This window comes from Astatotilapia calliptera, chromosome 11 (assembly GCF_964374335.1).
Source record: "Astatotilapia calliptera chromosome 11, fAstCal68.1, whole genome shotgun sequence".
Lineage (NCBI taxonomy): Eukaryota > Metazoa > Chordata > Actinopteri > Cichliformes > Cichlidae > Astatotilapia > Astatotilapia calliptera.
Window position 1 is genome coordinate 25,574,915 of NC_137432.1, and position 15,906 is coordinate 25,590,820.

At 41.6% G+C, this 15,906-nt stretch overlaps 1 protein-coding gene across 3 annotated transcripts; it reads left to right on the top strand.

Moving 5' to 3' along the window:
• Positions 1 to 719: 719 nt before the first annotated feature.
• Positions 720 to 15,814, top strand: vars1 (valyl-tRNA synthetase 1). Of its 3 annotated transcripts, none has more exons than XM_026183918.2 (29): positions 720 to 853; positions 1,375 to 1,733; positions 1,817 to 1,960; positions 2,052 to 2,253; positions 2,337 to 2,452; positions 3,048 to 3,123; positions 4,562 to 4,662; positions 4,756 to 4,883; positions 4,973 to 5,137; positions 5,225 to 5,306; positions 5,397 to 5,516; positions 8,049 to 8,157; positions 8,251 to 8,430; positions 8,605 to 8,729; positions 8,861 to 8,964; positions 9,059 to 9,217; positions 9,713 to 9,803; positions 9,933 to 10,038; positions 10,197 to 10,267; positions 10,479 to 10,604; positions 10,691 to 10,795; positions 11,231 to 11,378; positions 11,760 to 11,887; positions 12,159 to 12,314; positions 12,406 to 12,630; positions 12,761 to 12,872; positions 14,885 to 15,060; positions 15,404 to 15,553; positions 15,637 to 15,814. In XM_026183918.2, exons 1-29 carry the CDS (start codon positions 721 to 723, stop codon positions 15,703 to 15,705), a joined length of 3,966 nt encoding a protein of 1,321 aa, XP_026039703.2. In that variant the 5' UTR covers position 720; the 3' UTR covers positions 15,706 to 15,814. The 3 variants fall into 3 exon arrangements, with proteins under 3 accessions (XP_026039703.2, XP_080164531.1, XP_080164532.1); XM_080308405.1 differs by having other exon boundaries at positions 3,051 to 3,123; XM_080308406.1 differs by lacking the exons at positions 720 to 853; positions 1,375 to 1,733; positions 1,817 to 1,960; positions 2,052 to 2,253; positions 2,337 to 2,452 and having other exon boundaries at positions 3,106 to 3,122; positions 4,560 to 4,662.
• The last annotated feature ends 92 nt before the right edge of the window (positions 15,815 to 15,906 follow it).

The window sequence follows — 15,906 nt, forward strand, 5'->3', positions numbered from 1 at the left end:
TAAACTGCTGCTTTATTATACTATTATACTATATTTATTATACTGCGTTATTTATACTAAATGACGATGAAAGCAAAGCTAATATATAACCTAACCTGCAAGATGACTCTCTACCACAGACAAATTTTTATTATCGAGGGCACATGAGATATAAAACATTTGTTATGCCTATTTGAATGCAAATATATTGTTTTGGTGTAATATATATATCAACAGACATTGTAGTGATTGAGTATAACAGTCCAAATAGCAACATCTAGAGGAAGGAGCGCGAAACAATAGAGTACCAGGGGCTAAAGGTGGAAGGTAAAGTGTAAGAGTCATTATGTGTGTCATTGTATTTAAATTTGAATATATGTGTGTGTGTAATTAAATTCAGTCAACTGATTGTAATTTCTTTTTTTTAATAAATACTTGCTAATTATCATTTTCTTACTATTAGCTGATTTGATGTAATAGTTATGTACTACAACTACTACTACTAATAATAATCACTATCATCGTCATCATACTTTAACTTTTTATTAAACTGCTTTTAAATTGCTTTTATTAGCAGTTTAACAAGACTTTTTAAATGCAGGTTCTATAATTTTTAATTTAATAGCTTTACACAGTGGCGTTGCTAATCTAATGCAATCTAATCTAATCACCGATCGCTGATTAAAATACCTTCAGTGGTAGTTGTTGCTGATCTGTTCTCGTCAATGGGTTGTAGATAACATGGCTTCCGTTTTGTGCCGGAAGCGACGGCTGAAACCCGGAACTCGTTGCAGTTTCATTGCATCAGACGGGCATTCATGTGGCTGTGTGTGTGTGCTAACTGAGCTGACGTCTCTGTCTGTTTCATTCAAAGGTACGCAGGACTCGCTTTAAAACATTTTAATAGCAAGCCTCAGGTTTCTTAGACGCTTACTTTCTGGTGAATTTAAAGTTGTGGCAGCTTGAATAAAGGTTTATTAAAGTTCACGCTGGAGCTGCTGAAGAAAAACTTCTTTCAGTTTGACTCGTTGGCTTAAGCTAACTAGCCTGCTTGCATGAGTTTTCATCAGTCTGACAGGTGCCACGGCTCAGAGCTGCAGAAAGTGAAACAAAGAGCTAACGGGCTAGCATACCTATCCTTTTTAAAGCTAATCTGATACCCACTGTGACATGCTTAAAGCTGATTTTATTAAATATGTTTAAAACAGTTTGCTTTAAAAAAAAAAAAAAACTTAACCCACCTTCTGGACATGCCCCTTGAGTGGCATAAAGTTTGGCATAGCAGTGTTTCTGCCAGCAAACACACCCATCCAGTCTGATAAGGAAATGCTCAATTACAGCAACAAAATGAATGTTTCTCTCTTACTTCATGCAACCTGAATGTGTCTTCACCAGAGATGACCACTCTCTACGTGTCTCCTCACCCTGATGACTTCAGGAGCCTTCTGGCTCTCTTAGCTGCAGAATATGGACCGTCCTCCCGGCCGCAGATCATCACAGAGGACCCTCCTGCATCTCTGAACGCCCGCTCCAGACCAGCCCTGGTGCTGGCCGCCGCTGGGGATGGTGACTCTCTAGTGAGCGGGGCCACTGCTGTGTCATGGTACTTAGCCTTTCAGGGAAAGAGGGCTGGTCTGGATGCTAAGCAGCAGAGCCAGGTGTGGCAGTGGCTCAGCTTTGCAGACAATGAGCTCACCCCAGTGTCGTGTGCTGTGGTCTTCCCTCTGATGGGGGTGACAGGAGTGGATAAGAAGGTATTTAAAGCTTTCTTGGACCTGAACGTGTGTCTGATTTGTTCATGTAAAAATGTATTCTCCTACTCTTTGTGCATTCTCAGCTCCAGCAGACTTCCCGTGCAGAGCTGATGCGTGTTCTTAAGGTTCTCGATCAGGCTTTGGCACCAAGAACCTACCTGGTGGGAGAGAGCATTACCCTGGCTGATATGGCTGTAGCTACAGCGGTTTTACTCCCCTTCAAATATGTATGTGTGCTGCGCTACACTTTCTGTCTAACAGGTTTTTCTGCATAGCTTCTGAACAGACGAGCTTTATTATGCTTTTATGAATACTCAGGCATTGGAGCCATCAGACAGGAAGGCTGTAACGAATGTTACCAGATGGTTCACGACCTGCATTAATCAGCCACAGTTCCTGAAGGTACTGGGGGAGATCGTTCTTTGTGAAAAGATGGTCCCAGTCACACCAAAAACAAATGCTGCTACAAATGCTGTTAATGGCAGTCCTGCTGCTGACTCTCCCGGCGCTCCAGCAAACAGTTAGGAACTTCAACGAATCACTTAAGTATTAGCAGAATGTAATGTACAGTATCTTATGCCATTGTGATGTTTCCTCTCTCAGGCCCACCGAAGACGGAGGCCCAGCTGAAGAAAGAAGCAAAGAAGAGAGAAAAGCTTGAAAAATTCCAACAGAAGAAAGAAATGGAAGCAAAGAAAAAGACACAGCCGCCATCTGAGGTATAAATACGCAACATGTACAAAGAGAAATTCATTTGTGAAGTTTTGAAAATCGCAAATATCCATGGTAAATCATCTGTTCTTATGTAGTGCTTTTCTACTCTACTTGAAAGTGAAAGTGATTTATATAACATATTAAATTCATACAAGCACTTTCTTGTTTTTCTATTTTTAGTCCTGCTGTGTTCTGTCAAAATTATGATCTCAATGCACTGTGATCAGCTGTATAAATTCTCCATAGACTGCTCTTGTTCAGAGCTTATCTGTTTATTTCTTCATTTCTGTTCATGCCATTTCAGTTATTACATTGTATGTGGTGTACAGTATGACAATGTCTAAGGCAGGATATGGGGGAAAAGGGGGAGGAGGGTGATAGGGGAAGACGTCATAAAAGGACAGAGTACAATTTATCGCTAACTGCCTCACCTGTAAGAAAAACAGAATGTACAGAACACAAAAATTTGAAAATGAAAATTCGAAAGGGTGACTCTGAGCTAGCCATCTGATTTGTAGTTGATAGTAACTCAGTCACTGAAGACATTACTATTTCAAAGTCTCTCATGGTTTTTTTTTTCTTCTGCTTTTTTTTTCTCAGAAAAAGGCCAAACCTGAGAAGAAGGAATTGGGAGTGATTACATATAACATCACCACCCCTGCTGGAGAAAAAAAAGGTGAGTGTTCACTATGCTTGAGTTGATTTGTGTACTGTAAGCACATTCCACGTAACTTAGTGTTCCAGGCAAGCTTCCCTGAAGCTTGCACTTTAAAGTTACCTTATCTTAGTGACCACAACCTGTAAAGCGGATGCCACACCTAAGTTTCAAGCTGTTTAATTTAAACAGAAAATAAAACAGAGGAAATGGCCGGGCAAAAAAAAGTGGAACAAATTAGGGTCAGTGGGCTGTAGGACCAAGAGCTTCTCTCCCTAAACTAATGAGGTAAAAAAGTAAACCAACAAATAAAACTGCAAAAGACAGTCTACCAGTACTTCCATCTTAAAAGAAAAAGAAAGAAGGAAGTGGAGATCTGAAGATGCTGGAGAGCTGCTTGGTCTGGTAGAACAAGGCCCTTTAGTTAGAGGCAGAACAGTCATTAATGACTGGACCTGATAAAGAGGGAATTGACGAGCAAAGTAGGAGAGTAGGGCAGGAAAGGGGAAACAACACTGACAGGTCTGTTGGCAGCAAAACAACAAAGACTGTAATATCTGAAAAATATGCAAAGTTCAAACAGTGTGGGCTAAAAGCATTACAAGTGTGACGTGTCTGATACCAAAAGCACATTAAATGATTTAAGCTGTGGCCTAGTATTTAAAACTCCCCACTGTCAATCAAGTTAGTTTATAGAGGTGTGTGTGTGTGTGTGTGTCTGCACTATGTCAGTAAAGGCTTTTTAAAGGCAGGAAGTAAAGCTGGATAAAATAGACCCTCCTGTTGTCTGGGCACGAGGTCCACGTTAATGGTACCACTATATTCCGGAGAATTGATTGATCAGTGGGTGGTAGTTTTGTACCAATTGACCCCCTCTATTGAACTTAACTTCCTTTATAACAAGATGGATCTGCAGCAGAAGTTACCATGGTGATGCGCCATCCCATCACAAGTTAACCACTGTCATTACCCAGAAAATCCAGGTTTAACTATAAAGTTGCCTCAGTAAGCACCAAATCCTGCTTTGTAGCTCAGGCCTGTGGTCACGCCACAGTTTTTAGTTTTTAGATAAATGTGGACATTTCACCAACTAGGTGCTGTGTAAAATAAAAGACACATAGGTTAGACAACCACAGTATTCTTTAGATTTAGGGGAACAGATTCTAGGCTTCAGGATTTGATATTCGTATGTATGCTAGAAAGCTTAACATCCAAGTGTCTTCATACTTCTCATCGTATATTATGTGTGTATTATTGTGCTTTGTTGACCTTTACGTTTAGTCCTTCTGGGTTTTGCAGGGTTTTTTTATTCATTAGAGGTTTATTATTTCACTGAGTGATGACGTGTTTTAAAAAAGTGCACCTTCTTTTCAGGCTGTGATATTAGTAGTTTTTTCAGCATTTCACTTGAGTGAGCTTTAGATGCTTTACTGAACTTTTTCCTCACCTTTGCTGCCAGATGTTGTTAGTCCACTTCCTGACTCCTACAGTCCTCAGTATGTGGAGGCTGCCTGGTATCCGTGGTGGGAGAAGCAGGGCTTCTTCAAGCCCGAGTATGGGGTAAGTCCTCAGATATTATAAAAATGGTCCTGAATTAGATTTTTAATTGATAATTTTAGCTTCAAATAACCTGTCTGTCACTATATTCTGTAGAGGAAGAGTATTAGTGAGGAAAATGCTAAGGGCATCTTCATGATGTGCATCCCTCCACCTAATGTGACAGGATCACTTCACCTGGGTCACGCCCTCACCAACGCCATCCAAGACTGTCTGACCAGATGGTAATTTAATAAACTATAATTCTTTTGTTAACTGATGAAATTTCTCTCTGCTAATATGTTTGAGCTAATCTCCCATCCGGTCTGTGCAGGCACAGGATGCGAGGTGAGACCACCCTGTGGAACCCGGGCTGTGACCACGCTGGCATTGCGACCCAGGTGGTGGTGGAGAAAAAGCTGATGAGAGAGAAGGGCATGAGCCGTCATGACTTGGGCAGGGAAAACTTTATCCGGGAAGTCTGGAAATGGAAGAATGAGTAAGTAAAAGAAGTAGCAGGAAAAGCGAAGATTTAAACAATCTTAAATTGGAAAAACACCACAATATTTCTTTTTATCCCTTGTAGGAAGGGAGACCGGATCTACCATCAGCTGAAGAAACTGGGCTCTTCCCTGGACTGGGACAGAGCTTGCTTCACTATGGATCCTGTAAGGTTTCTAAAATCTTTGATGTGTGGGAAATTTTGTGTTCAATAATAGTTAAAAATAAAATTTTTCTGTTTACCTGGGCTCCTCTAGAAACTTTCCTATGCAGTCCAAGAGGCCTTTATCCGCATGCACGATGAGGGAGTGATCTACAGGAGCAAGAGGCTGGTCAACTGGTCCTGTACACTGAACTCTGCCATCTCTGACATAGAGGCAAGTCACTCTGCGTTAAGCAGTATGTCTCATTTTCGGGACCTTTTTTCACCACAAGACAACTGCAAGTGGGGGGATATTGATACACTGAGATATTTTCCATGGCAACATTGGATCAATACAGGGACAACAAATATTGATGTTTAATGAAATATTTAAAATACTTTTGGAATGATAAGAACAGCAGTGCTCAGGGTGCACCACACCCTGAGGTAATGTTAGCCGAGAAAACTTAGATTAAATCGGCTGAACCAAAAAAAAAACCCATCCGTAAACTGACAAAACTACCTCCTAATTCAAGACAAGCTAAAAGCTCAGTCACACAAATAAAAACGTGACACATCTACAAATAAATTGGTGGCTACCTGGAGGTTAAATTGAATTATTTCACATTCTGGCAGATTTCAACTTGTGATGACTAAATGGTTGCCAAGAGGTTGAGGGTGTTGCACAACCGTATTTGATCGCAAGCTAATTGCACAGGTGTCTGATAGGAGGCGAGCTTTGTGTAAACAGTTGCAGTCTGACTTGGACTGACTGCAATTTACAGTTGAAAAAAGGGTCATAAATTGCAATATATATTACTTTAACCTTCAACATATCGATAAATGTTGGAAGTCACACTAATATCCTATTGTGAGTTAAGTATTGTGATGTTGCATTGGGGGGTGTCTGGCGTGTCCCACCTCTATCTGCAGTGGTACTCATACTAGGATGGACATTCACAGACAAGTATATAAAGAATATAAATGGAGCTGTCTCACATGCATCTTGTGGATTTGCTAAGCTCATTGAAACATGATTATATTGTGAACTCCCCCATGAACAGTTACCCTGAGGAAAAAAATGTACCAAGTCTAGTGCACTCTGCTCAAATCAAACTTATGCCAAACAAATGATACCACCCCAACTTAATAGGGTGATCAATAATAACTAACCAGGCGGAAAGAGGTTTAGTGAGAGTTAACAAAGTTATCGAGTATGGGTTAAAGGTTTTACTGTTTTGCAAAAAAATAAAATAGGCCTGCAAGCAAGATGCTCTCCTGGACGTTTTTCAACTTGGACTCAGACAAAAAAAGGTTACAGAACAAAAAAATAACAGTCAGGAACATGAAAGCCCTTCTAGGTGCAGTTAGTCTTTCACACCAGGCAACACGCAACCCTAACAAACAAGGAGGAGGCACAAAGCAGACTGCCCAGTTTTTGAAATGGCTGTCGTGAATTACTCTGTTGTGGATGAAGCAGAAGAAAACAGGCTGGTGAACAGTAACAGGGGTCTGCACTGACTTGTCAGAACAAATTAGTAACCGCACATAAGAGTGAGTCCGGCGATCTGTGGCTGTGACAAAGAGGAAACTTCAAAGCTGCTCCTTTATGAAACTATATGATATATGTCAAGGTCCAGATACATCACACAGAGCCCAAAGACACCATCAGCATGCCTTTACATGCAGGTGTACACAGACCCGCCCTCACTCATTTCACATTTATTGGCTGCTACTACTACCTTGTAACCTTTGAAGCTCTTTCCTGAGCTGAGCAGGTTCTGTGATATTTCACGCCTGCTTATAGAACAAAATGACTGGCTCTGCATCAGAAGATAGTGAGGATGGTCTCCACCTATGCAGCTACTCGGTTGCCAAACTACATCTTTATTGATATATGAGGTGTCAGACTAATTGTTAAGGGTACTAGGAAGGTTGTCAAATGTTGTCGTCATGGGGGAAAGAGATAAAAGTTCACCCATCTGAAGTCCTGATTAGTAAAGTCAATGAACAGTATTAACAGGAGATGAAGTTTGTTACTGTTGCTCCATTTCTAAGCTACAGTTTAATATTAGTTTGAGTGTATGGATGTTTATTCCATAGCCAGATATTGGATGTGGCGTCTCTTAATGATCAAATTAACCATCATAATACAGTACAAGTGTTATGGTATGATATCCCTGAGCTCGTGCATTTCATGGCATTAGATGTGCTTTCCAAATATGGTAAATGTGGCGTGAGCACTGCAGCTCGCTCTCATAATGATGTGAGAATGTCTTAATGAAGCCGTGAGGAACATTAGCATAAAACCGAATCACATCTCGATGATAGAGTTGCATTCTTTTAACAGACTGATGAAGCAATGTTACATTAGGTAATATCACCCACTGATTACTAGGACTGGATATCAGCACAAACCTTTAGATTACCTACAGAATTATGTCTGAAATATGAAGTATTGAAAAAAGACTCTTCGATTCTTTGTACTACTTACTGTGATGAGATATTGTATCTTTACTTTGTGTAATGTGGTAATTCATGCAAGTTCCTGCTCGTGTGAATACAAAATGAAACACTTTTGCATTTAAGGGCTCTTGCTTATTTTGTTAGGCTTTTTTGTATAAATGTGTGACTGCATGAACAGAATAAATACCCTGAAAAAGGCTCCACTGATAACCCTGTTATAAGGCTGTAATGGTAACAGAGCCATTTTGGCAGTGCCAGGCATTGTGTGCCCTCTTGATTAAATGTATTTTTCGGCTTTCAGGTGGATAAAAAGGAGCTCGCTGGCAGGACTCTTTTGCCTGTGCCTGGTTACAAGGAGAAAATCGAGTTTGGGGTCTTGGTGTCTTTTGCCTACAAGGTGGATGGATCTGGTATGTAAATTTATGGAAAGCAAAAAATGTTAACAAAGACACTTTGTGCTGCTGTTACGATACAGGTCTCCTTGTTCTTTCTTTGTCCTTCAGATGAGGAGGTGATCGTGGCCACGACTCGTATTGAGACTATGCTTGGAGACACCGCAGTAGCCGTTCACCCTGCCGACGCCAGATATCAGCATCTGAAAGGAAAAATGGTTCTTCATCCTTTCTGTGACCGCAAGATGCCCATAGTCTTTGATGACTTTGTGGACATGAGCTTTGGAACAGGTAGGCCTGGGGTACAGAAAAAAGATGTCATAGCTGCAGGTCTACAGTGTGCCGAGAATAAGTAATCATAACAAGTCGTTAAGCCCAGCCACTTGCCTCATTACAATTGTTCTTTTTTTTCTTTTTTCCCTTGTTCTCTGCTTGGCCTGTCTCTCTGCACCATTTTCTGTTCAGGCGCTGTCAAAATCACCCCGGCTCATGACCATAATGACTACGAGGTTGGAGAGAGACACAATCTGGCCTTCATCAACATCTTGGATGAAAATGGCCTGCTCATTAACGTGCCTCCTCCCTTCTTGGTATAGTGTCTCATTATCGTCCTTCCCCCCTGCAGTGTGTGACACTAAAGTCACGCTTTCTCATAGTTTGCTTCATGAGGCTATCTTATTTTTCAGAATTTTTTATTTTTAACTCGTCCTTCCCTCCCCAGGGCATGAAGCGTTTTGAGGCCAGGAAAGCAGTGCTTCAGGCTCTCAAAGACAGAGGCCAGTTTAAAGAGATCAAAGACAACCCTATGGTTGTCCCAGTTTGCAGGTAAAATTTGTGCACAAGCTGGACATGGGTTGTTTTTGTTTGAGCTTCCTTTATCTGTATTCCTTTAAGCCCCATTGTGCGTGTTCCCTATCAGCCGTTCCAAGGACATTGTGGAGCCGCTGCTGAAACCCCAGTGGTATGTGGACTGCAGAGATATGGGCAAGGAGGCTGCTGATGCTGTCAGAGAAGGCAGGCTCAAAATCATCCCTGACCACCATCTCAAAACATGGTTCAACTGGCTGGACAACATTAAGTAAATACTGCTTCCTGATTGTTTATTTTTTAGTTTTAAGCTTTTAGTTTAAGCATTTTGACACTTTTGGTTTCTGCAGTTTTAGGCATTTAAACAGAAATCTTGAGAAAAGGTGTCAATTTCAGTGTAGGAAATTGACACCTTTTTGTTATCAGTTAATTGGCAGAATATTTCCTTGGCTATTTGATTAATATATTATTTAAAACAGATGAAATTTTCTCAGAAACAAGCTTGTTTAAGCTCAAAGATATTTGATTTCTCATCACACAGGAAAAAAGGAAATCAGTTAATAGAAAGTGATGAGCCAGAACCGGAGAAAGTTTAATTAAAAAAAGAATATATTACATTATCAATTATTAAAATTGATGCCAGTTAATTTTCTGCCATCGCCTCACCTATTAGTGAACAAATTGGTTCAGGTCTAGAAAGGAGATGATTATCAGAAAGTGTGCACAGAGTTCATTTTCACATCCGTCTCTCTGTCTTCTTTTTCAGGGATTGGTGTATCTCTCGGCAGCTGTGGTGGGGTCACCGTATTCCTGCTTACTTCATCACTGTCAACGATCCGTCTGTGAAACCAGGAGAGGTAAGATGACTTCTCTTTTTGTTGTCAAGGTCTGGAGGACTTCAGATGACAGATAAAAGCTGCATCCGTATCGTGCATGTCATTGTCTGTTTCTCTGATTTATTTCTTCTTCTGTTCTTTTGCCTGCAGGACATGGACGGTCATTACTGGGTGAGTGGGAGATCAGAGGAAGAGGCCAGGGAGAAGGCGGCGAAACGCTTTAATGTGTCTGCAGACAAAATTACCCTCAGACAGGGTGAGATTTAGCTGTTTTTAATTTGGCACTTTTCCGTAGCACAATTATTGTAAAGTTATCTAATAACTTCATAATGCGCCAACACACACATTTGCCTAATTTAATTAATTCTACTCCATATTCATGCAGATTAGATAACTTTTGCTCCTGCGTTTCAGACGAGGACGTTCTGGACACTTGGTTCTCGTCTGGCATTTTCCCCTTTTCTATCTTCGGCTGGCCTAATGAGGTAAAACACTGAGGTTAAATGACTTTCTTTCTGCTGACACAGACGGCACATTGTTTCAGTTGACTGAAAGAATACCTTAAGCAGAATAGAAAAGAGAAACATGGAAATGTTTAATACCTGATTTCTGGTTTCATAGTATAAAAGAAAAAACCCTCCTAAAATATTAATCATTCGGTGTTTTTCCCAATGTGTTTGTTGTCATTGGTTCTAGAATGAGGACCTGCAGGTGTTTTACCCCGGCACCTTGTTGGAGACGGGCCATGACATCCTGTTCTTCTGGGTTGCCCGCATGGTGATGATGGGTCTCAAACTGACAGGCAAGCTGCCCTTCAAAGAGGTGAGACCAATCACCCACGACACTGACACAGCAGGATGTGATATTTGTAGTACATGACTCACTGATGTTTTCGTTTCATTTTTCAGGTTTATCTGCATGCAGTGGTACGTGATGCTCACGGAAGGAAGATGAGCAAGTCTCTGGGCAACGTTATCGACCCTCTAGACGTCATTACAGGGATCTCCCTGGAGGTAAAGCCTAATCAGCCTTTAATCCACGCTCAGATACACACAAACACTTAGGCAAACATAAATATACATACTCTTTTCTCCCATCTGTTTGGGTTGTCTTTTACATAGTCACCATGCTCTTATGGGTCCCTTGAGGCCCTTACTCTTATATAAACTTTATTAAGCACCTCTTTCTGCTTCCAACAAGCTTTTATTGAGTCCATCAATCTCTTCACCAGCTGCGGGGAAATTGTTCAGTCAGATGAAACGGACCTGTCCTCTAGAGGGCACTGAAGGACTTGTAAACTAAGCTTAACCCTGAATGTTTTCCCTCTGAAGGTCCTTTCCTCCCTGGCCAGTTTAAACATCAGGCAGTCGAAGGAGGTCTCGTATTCTGAAGATGAAAAGAGAAAATTGTTGAAAACCTCCCTCGTCCTCTTACTCTCCATCCTCTAGGGTCTTCATGCCCAGCTGATGGACAGCAACTTGGATCCTGTGGAGGTGGAGAGAGCGCAGCAGGGCCAGAAGTCAGACTACCCAAATGGCATCCCAGAGTGTGGCACAGATGCTCTCCGGTTTGCTCTGTGTGCTTACACCAGCCAAGGTGAACTTTTTACGTCTTCCTTGTTTGTCCTGTTTTCCTTCTTAGATTCCTTTTAATGACCAGTGTTTGAAATTCACTAATATACATTAATTACAAACCATAAAGCTTATCTCTGTCAATCAGAAGTAGACATTCATGAGTGTTTCAGGTAAATGAATCCCTTTATGCCTGAAAATGACTTTGGTGTAGATCTGCACCTTTTCTTTCATCAGACCAATGCTATAGTACCCACAGCTATGGCCACTAATGCCATTTTCACTCATGATAATTCTTCTAGCAGATAGAAAACCACATTTTAACAAGTATAACAAGTATACAGCTTGATTTCCACTGGAGTCGTTCTTTGGTATTTACTGAAATCTTCATTTCTGAATCTCGCAGGTAGGGATATCAACCTGGATGTCAACCGCATCCTGGGCTACCGTCACTTCTGCAACAAACTGTGGAATGCTGTGAAGTTTGCCATGAAGACTCTAGGAGACAACTTTGTACCATCAGAGAAAGTCCAGGTGAGACCAAGGGAACAGATGAAGGATACAGAACATAAACAAAGTCTGTTCCATGCTTATTGATATTCCTCGAGTTAGATGCGTAACACATTTTGACCAAATCTCTGTTTCAAAACAAAACAGTGTTTGTTTGGAGGCTTAGTTTGCCATGATTTGTATTCGTAGATTTGCACACATTGACATTTGGGACATACCTGGTGCGGGGTTGTGTTGCCTGAATCTAAAGATCTCTCTTTTTTTTTCTTTTTTACACTTCTGTCGATCCTCTCAGTTATCTGGAGAGGAGAGCGTATCTGACAGGTGGATTCTGTCCAGGCTGAGCGCCGCTGTTACACTCTGTGACGCCGGCTTCAAGGCCTACGACTTCCCAACCATCACCACCGCCATCTACAACTTCTGGCTGTACGAGCTCTGTGACATCTACCTGGTAAGGATCTTGTAGGCGACTGAGCAGCCCAGAGTCTCATGAAAGTTCCACTTCCTCCTTATCTTTTCCTTTTTCTCTTCTTGTTTTCCAGGAAAGTGTGAAACCAGTATTCAGTAAAGCAGAGGAAGACAGCACGAGCCAGAGACAAGCCCTGGTGTGCAGACAGACCCTTTACACCTGTCTAGAGGTTGGTCTACGCCTGCTGTCTCCCTTGATGCCCTTCGTCACTGAGGAGCTCTATCAGAGGTTACCACGAAGAAAACCTCAGAGCGATCCTCCCAGCATCTGCGTCACATCATATCCCACCACCGAAGAGGTGAGAAAAAAAAGGGGGGGCAGCTTGTGCTGAATCTTACTGATGCTCAAATAGCCTTAAAAAGTTTTTTTGTGGAGAGTGCTGTTTTGTGTTTTTTGCAATTACATTTTTTCCCTGTGATTTGTTGTAGTTCTGCTGGAACAGTGAGGAGGTGGACCGCGACATGGAGTTCATAATGACCATTGTCAAGACGATCCGATCGCTTAGGGCTGACTACAATCTAACCAAGACCAGAGCTGACTGTAAGACACACAAAATAAATTTTAAAAGTGATGCTAAAAATAATTTTTAGTTCATATTTCATCTATTTTCATGTGGAAATTAACCAGCATGTCTGTTCAATGCTGTACTTACAGTTGGAAATTAGCTCAATTCAGCATGTTCACACAAGCCTGCCAGCTTCACATGGAAATCTTTTTGCACACTGCTCAGAAAAATTAAGGGAACACTTGACCTTACAGTCCCAGTTAAGCTTCTGGGATATTAATCTGTCCAGTTAGGAAGCACAAACCATTTAGAATTCACTTCACAATGGTTTGGTGCAGATGAAAGTGACAACAGGTGGACTGGAGAGGCAACAAAGACAGAGAAAGTTGGGAGGAGGGGTGGTGACCACAGAAAATTTTGCCCTCCTGGTTGAGTTTCCTGTAGTTCGGCTTTTTGTTAGTATCCTTGTCACTGCTGGTAGCTCGAGTCGGTATCTGAAGCCCGTTGAGTCCTGTTCATCCGGGTCGGTACATTCATACGTGTTATCACAAGATTTGCTGTCTTTCCCCACCACAGTCTCAACAGTGTGGAGGTGATACCTGGGGATACTAGCAGAGCTGGCTCTTATGCTATCTGTTCTTCTCTGTGGGACAAGGAGCACTGCCAGAGCCCTTACAGAATGACCTCCAGCAGGCTACTTACATCCTCGTTTCAGATCAAACTGTTAGAAACAAAATATGTGAGGACCTGGCGACATTCACCTGATCTGGCGATCTGATTTGTGCTCACGAATCCGTGCAGCTTGATTGGAGTTTGCCAGAGAGCACCAGAACTGGCAGGTCCACTACTGGCGCCCTGCTCTCTTCACAGATGAAAGCAGGTTCATACTAAGCACGTGACAAGCATGAAATAGTCTGGAGATGCTGTGGCAAATGTTATTCTGCCTGCAACATCATCTGTGAAGAGAACGGGATGCCAGTGGCGAGCCTGCCAGTTCTGGTTTTCCTAGGAGGATGCCAGTTGAGCTGCATGGTGCTTGGCTGTGAGCATAGATCCCACTTGTCACCCTCGTAGAGTCTGATTCTGACTGTTTGGTTAGAAACATGCGCTTGAATAACCTGCTGGAGGTCATTCTGTCTCTGCTGCACAATGGACCAGATACCGGTCCTGCTGCCAAGTTGCCCAGCTCTCCTCGTGTCCCCTGGTGTCTGTCTGAGAGACACTGTAAATCTTCTTGTATGGATGTGGCCATCCTGGAGCTGGACTCACTGAGTAACCTGAGTGGGATGTAGACAGTGACTCATGCAACCAGCAGCAAGTAAAATCAGGAGGGATAGAGCGAGAGCAATGGTCTGTGGCCGTCACCTGTGAAAACCATTTCCTTTCCAGAGGTTGTCTTGTTGTTGCTTCTTCAGCAACTTTCATTTGCACCAAAGCAGGTGAACATGATTCTGTATGGTTTGTAATTTCTGACTGGACAGATTGATACCACTTAAATTTTAGGGATATTATGTTATACTGGGATGATCGAGTGTTCCCTTATTTTATTTTTTTGAGCAGTCTATTTTTATTCCACTATAGTTTTGAATTTGATGGCAGTAATGCTGCATTTTATGACAAGCAATGATTTAAAGATCTAAAGAGGGGAGCAACTGTAGTGACAGATCGAGTGGACTATAGCAACAAGAGTTTGGCCTGAAACACACGAAGACTTTAGAAGTCTCCAAGAAAAGTTTCTGATTCTCTAAAGAAGTAAACTTGCTATTAAAAGAAAGGATTAGAGTCTAACAAGCAGTTTTCAGCTACTTTACATAATATTTTCCAACCTCTCCTACTTTATAGTTCAACTTCGGCATACAGATATTGGAAAATATGTTAAAGCATTTACATACCATATGTTGTTATTATAAAATATGCTTCATTAAAATGAATTAAACTGCACACCAGTATGTAGAGGATGTGTATGCACTGAATCAGAGTTATAGCTCATCAAGAATGCACTGTTCTGATGCTCGAAACGTTTACCATCTGTATTTTCCTCTCTTAGGCTACCTCCAGTGCATAGACTCTGCAACTGTGTCCCTGGTGCAGAAATACAGTCTGCAGATCCAGACCTTGTCTTATTCTCAGGCCGTCATCCCTCTGACAGCCAACCAGCCTGTCCCAGAAGGCTGTGCTGTGGCTATCGCTTCTGACAGATGTACTGTCAACCTTATGCTCAAGGTGAGGGCCAGTATAATCTGCCCTGTTCTGTTTGTATCCTTCCATCTGTCTGTTATATCAGGTGTGTGTGTGTATCTTAGACCCCCTGTACTATGAATGCACTAGTGTTTTACATGTAGGTTTTCTTTTTTTCAAGTTTTGAATTAGGTGAATTCCCCTGTGAATAGCCTGATAGATATGAGTAGATATGCATTTATACTATCAGGGATGCCATTTTTAAATTTGCTCCACCTGAATGGCAGTTCAGTGTTTTTTTTTTTTTAAGTTTCTCCATTGCAGAGCAAAAATAACAGGATCAAGTTTTAGCTGCGATTCCCATTTTCACTTCTTTTCCCCCCCACAGGGTCTCATCGATGTGGAGAAGGAAGTGGCTAAGCTGATGACGAAGAAAGGGGATTTGGAGAAACAGATGGAGAAACTGAGAGAGAAGATGGGGAAGAATGACTACAAGGAGAAGGTGCCGGTGAAGGTGCAGGAGCAGGATGCTGAGAAGGTGGGAAAAGGAAATTGACTCGACAGGATTCTCAGGTTGTAAGAATTCCTTGTAAATAAGAAACTTCCTCTTTCTCTCCACAGCTACGACAGAGCCAGATTGAGCTTGAGAAGGTGAAAGAAGCCATGGACAACTTCAGGAAAATGATTTAATTCCTATTTAGCTTTATGTAAAATCTGCTTTTTTTCATGTCATGTTAATTTTCTTTTTTTCCCCCCCAAGTGAATAATGGACAATACTCAATAAAACTCTTGTACCAGACAGCGGTCTTCAGGGATGTGAAGCAATCTATTAATCTAACTCGCTTGTAAATCTGTAAAGTGTTGAGCAGTCGTATCAAATAATGAACAAAA

Coding starts and splice junctions, on each gene's coding strand:
- vars1 (XM_026183918.2), top strand. CDS start 721: ATGGCTTCCGTTTTGTGCCGGAAGCGACGGCTGAAACCCGGAACTCGT. Junction 2,453..3,047: donor AGACACAGCCGCCATCTGAG/GTATAAATACGC, acceptor TTTTTTTCTCAG/AAAAAGGCCAAACCTGAGAA. Junction 5,517..8,048: donor CTGCCATCTCTGACATAGAG/GCAAGTCACTCT, acceptor TTCGGCTTTCAG/GTGGATAAAAAGGAGCTCGC.